This window comes from Belonocnema kinseyi, chromosome 5 (assembly GCF_010883055.1).
Source record: "Belonocnema kinseyi isolate 2016_QV_RU_SX_M_011 chromosome 5, B_treatae_v1, whole genome shotgun sequence".
NCBI lineage: Eukaryota > Metazoa > Arthropoda > Insecta > Hymenoptera > Cynipidae > Belonocnema > Belonocnema kinseyi.
The window spans coordinates 5,516,186-5,520,528 of NC_046661.1; the positions used below are offsets into that span (position 1 = coordinate 5,516,186).

Here is a 4,343-nt window from a genome sequence, read left to right on the forward strand (position 1 = left end):
AAGCAAAATTGCATGAAATCGGCTTCGAATTGGTTTCTCAGCCACCGTATTCACCAGACCTGGCCCCCAGCGACTATTACTTGTTCCCTAACCTGAAGAGATTGCTCACCGGTAAGCGTTATTACTCAAATGAGGAGCTCATAGCTGAAACTGAGGCGTATTTTGGAGACCTTCCGATCGAGTGCGTTTGGACGGTATCAAAAAGTTAGAAAATCGTTGGACTCGCTGTATCGACCTAAAAAGAGAGTATGTTGAAAAATAAAACCGACTTTGGCCAAAAAAACGTCTCCGTGTTTCATTTTTCAGGGACTTATCAGACTGCCTAGTATATCAGGGAGATTCAAATCGGCGAGGAACACCTGGAGTACATTTCTTGTATGTGAAAAGCGGATGAAAAGTTGAAAATTTCAGAAAACCCCGCAACTTTTGTAGCATAATTCAAATTAGGTATCATCAACAATAATATTAATTTATTTAAAAAATTAATTTTTCAACATTAATTAATTATCCACCTGAAAATTGGGTTTTTTCCGGACACTAAAAGACAGACTTATGGTGGTGACATGTTGAAAATAATACTTTATTCGTATTTTATAGATCATTTTGAAGAGAAATGTTGAGTTTCAATACTTCAAACTGATGTTAACTGATGTCTCTTTTTTTTCTTGAGATAAAAATTCACAAAGCTGAAATAACAAAATTTTTTCACTTTATTTGTTTATATATTGTTGCTCAGTGACAAAGAATTAAAAATCTCAAACCAAATTCTCTTAATAATGTAATGCTGAGCATTTCTAAAAAAACAACTTTAAAATCGGTTAAAAAATACAATCTGTGGGAGATTATGAATAATGCATTCCTATTCTAGACTCCTGTGGTCGGTACGAGGGCGTCGGTCGAGTCGAGTCGATTGCGCGCGCGGCATTAAAAAATCGCTTACATTTTTCAAACAAAAGAACGATTTAGATTAAAGTTTCGCAAAGTTCACCTTAAACATCAAGGAACAACTTTGCCACTGGAAATTTTTCGTCCGCGAAACTTCCCTGCAGACTTTTGTCCGTCAAAGTCTGAGGAAACGATTCCTGAGAGTAATGGTTTGCAATAATTTTAAAAAAATTTTAACTAATTTTCAACTTTGTTGTTAGATAAAAAATCATTAAATATTTAAAAAATTCTAATCACACAAATATTTTCGAAATTCAAAAATCTTTTACGATTAAAAAGCTTAAATCGGATGAATAGCTTAGGCTAAATATAAATTTGTCTACTGATACTTTGTTTGTTCCACTGTGCGTCGCGCCGAATGTTAAGTTAAAATTGCGTTTTGGTAATAAACTTCCATATTCTTATTATTCCAAAGTATTGAATGCTTAAAACAGAATTTTTTCACAGTGTACGACAACAAATGTTTGAATAATATTTTTAATTTTAATGCTTGATTTGATAGCGCAAGCAACGAATAGTTCGACTGTCGCTCTACGGCGCCACCTGGGTGACAATTTCAGTCAAAAGGTGAAAATCAGAAGCAACTGTTTTATAACAACAATTGACAGTCGATTTATAGTTGCATGTGGCTTCTGGGATAACAGTTTTCGTCTCTTCTCTACAGAAACCGGTAATTTTAATTATATAAAATTAAAATATTAATCGAGAGAATCTACTAAACTAAAGTAAAAATGCTCATTTTCTTATTTTAAATTTTAGCTAAGATTGTGCAGATAATTTTTGGTCATTATGGGGTGGTCACGTGCTTAACAAGGAGTGACTTGAATGCCATGACGGATTGTTACATCGCATCTGGAAGTGCAGACTGCACAGTTCTTCTTTGGCACTGGAATGCTAGGACACAGGCAATCGTCGGGGAAGGAGAGACACCTGCACCACGAGCTACCCTTACGGGTCACGAACAACCTGTAACGACCGTTGCTATCTCTGTCGAACTCGGTCTCGTTGTCTCTGGATCGCAATGTACGTACTTTTCTATCAACAATAACATTTTATATAAAATTCTAGCAAATATTATCGCTTCCAGAATTGTATCAAAACCTATGTTTCAGAAAGTAGGATATATAAAATTTTACCCGCTGAGAAATCTATACTTCTCTATCAACAGTTTATCTATACATTTTTTTCAGAGATCATCTAAAAGAAACTTATTATAAATCCTACCATCCACATATTTCGGAAATTTCAATCCGTTTTCATTTACCTACATATTTTATACTTTTCTTTCGACAGATTGTTATTATACTTCATCAAAACTTATTCACATAAAACTTATATCAAATCCGATATTGAAAGATTTTATTTAAATACTATCTACTGTGAAATCTTATACCCGTCTATCAAAATATTTTCATGCAATCACTGTCAAATTTCATCCAAGCAGAAATTGTATCAAATCCGAACTTCAAAAATCTTTTAAATTTATATCAAGTGTATCCGTCGAGAAATCTTATGTTTTCTCTTAATAGTTTCAGAATGTCTGACATTTTTACCAAATTGTAACCGTTATGAAATCTTATACTTTTCTTTGAACTGATTCACATTAAACCTCTGTCAAATCTTATCCACAAAGAACTTGTATCAAATCGAATGTGTCTTCTTTGAGGGTGTGTGTATCTGTGGGTCTGTAGATTTTTAGTTTGTTAGCGCGATAACTTACGAAAGAATTGACGGATTAGATTGGCCTTTGGTATACTCTTTGAGTGCCCTAAAATAAAGGTCAAGTTCGTTAACCAGTCATCATGGATAAAAATTCAAAAATTGAGCGCCTTTTCAATATTTTTGAAATCATTTTTCAAAATTGAAGAATTCTCTGTACGGTTATTCCTAGTATTTAAAGAGTCGAACAATTTATCTGATGACTTTTTTCATAAAATAAAAAACTATGAGAGCTATAGTATTTTCGAAATTCCAAAAAACACACAAAAATGAACCTTTTATGCCAATTAACGGACGATATGAAAAAATGGCAAGAGAAGAAATAGTGTGATTTCTAAATGCCCTAGAAAATTATCATAACAGCTTTTGGAATTTTCTTGATAAATAAAAAATAAATTTGGACAGCTTAAAAAGTAATGGAAAATCTAAAAGTTATATTTTTTCATGCAACATTTTCACAGTATTTCATATAGTTTGAAATATAATAATGCATTTTCAAAAAACAATGCAGGTATATACATATAATCAATACGACGATCCAGCAAAAGCCTCGTGCAGCCTAAGAACACGGAGCGACCCAAGGACAACCGCCTTCTGCATTTTTCCCGCAAGTGTTCTTGCATAATTGTTGACACGCAGGGATGCTTTTTAGGCTATTAGCAAGTGAAAGCTTGGCACCTCCAAGAGCGCCGATGATAAGGACGATCAGTTTAACAGAATATTCCGGGTACAATCGTTGCAACTCCCTTATAAGGTTTCGATACCTCTCTTTCTTTTCATTCTCCTTGGCTACAATTTTTTTTTTCAACTGGTGCTGAAAATTCGATAACGAACATAGTTCGCTTCTCGAAGTCAAAAAGAACCATGTCAGGCCTCGAGTGAGCAACAGAAACAATTGTCGAGGATTTAAAGGTCCAGTATATGCGGCACTTCCCATTCTCGACAATTGACTCAATTTCCCTAGGAGCATTTAGTGGAGCGATATTAAGGTGAATGCCGTAGGAGTGACAGAGATGGTAATAAAGCACTCTTAGTGCCACATTGTGCCTTTGAATGTAGGTCTTTCCCGCGTGTGTTGGACAACTAGATAGTATGTGAGCTAAATGCTCGGGGTGTGCATGGCACGCCCTGCAGCTATCAACGGGAATGTCTTGGCTCAAAATGTGGTGACGGTATGTTAAGGTGGAAATGACACCGTCTTGGCATGCAAAAATGAAACCCTCTGTACCAGACTTCAATCCAGGTGACTTTAGGAAAGCAAACGTTAGCTCACAAGACATTGACTGATCTTTCACATTTTTGTGGAAGATACCGTGCATCCTCTTATCGAGGAGCTGTTCACGAAATTCTTTCTCGTGTGCTTTCTTAATCCGGGCTGTTGTCCGATTATGTCCGACTGTTTCAGCAGCCTCCTCCGCTGCTTTGTATAGAAATGCTCCCTTGCCCACTTCTTCGTGATTTCTGACCATTTTAAGAAGAGGGTCTCTTCCATTTGCAACTCTATTTACTGTACCCAGAATAATCCTGTTGTGAAGACATTCAAGACTCAATATTCCGCTACCCCCTTGACGGCATGCGGTGTACAGTCGCGGAACGGAAGACTTAAGATGCATGCTTTTGTTCATGTGCATAACCTTTCTTGTTCCGATATCAAGAGATCTGAGCTCGTTCTTCGTCCA

General features: G+C 35.9%; 1 protein-coding gene across 1 annotated transcript in view; it reads left to right on the forward strand.

Annotated features, from left to right (window-relative positions):
- The first annotated feature begins 1,431 nt into the window (after positions 1-1,431).
- Positions 1,432-4,343, forward strand: part of LOC117172884 (neurobeachin-like) — a 3,123-nt gene continuing 211 nt past the window's right edge. Inside the window, exons 1-2 of the mRNA XM_033361160.1 lie at positions 1,432-1,615; positions 1,705-1,968. Of these exons, the coding sequence (XP_033217051.1) occupies positions 1,432-1,615; positions 1,705-1,968 (448 nt within the window). The remainder of the gene's footprint in view (positions 1,616-1,704; positions 1,969-4,343) is intronic.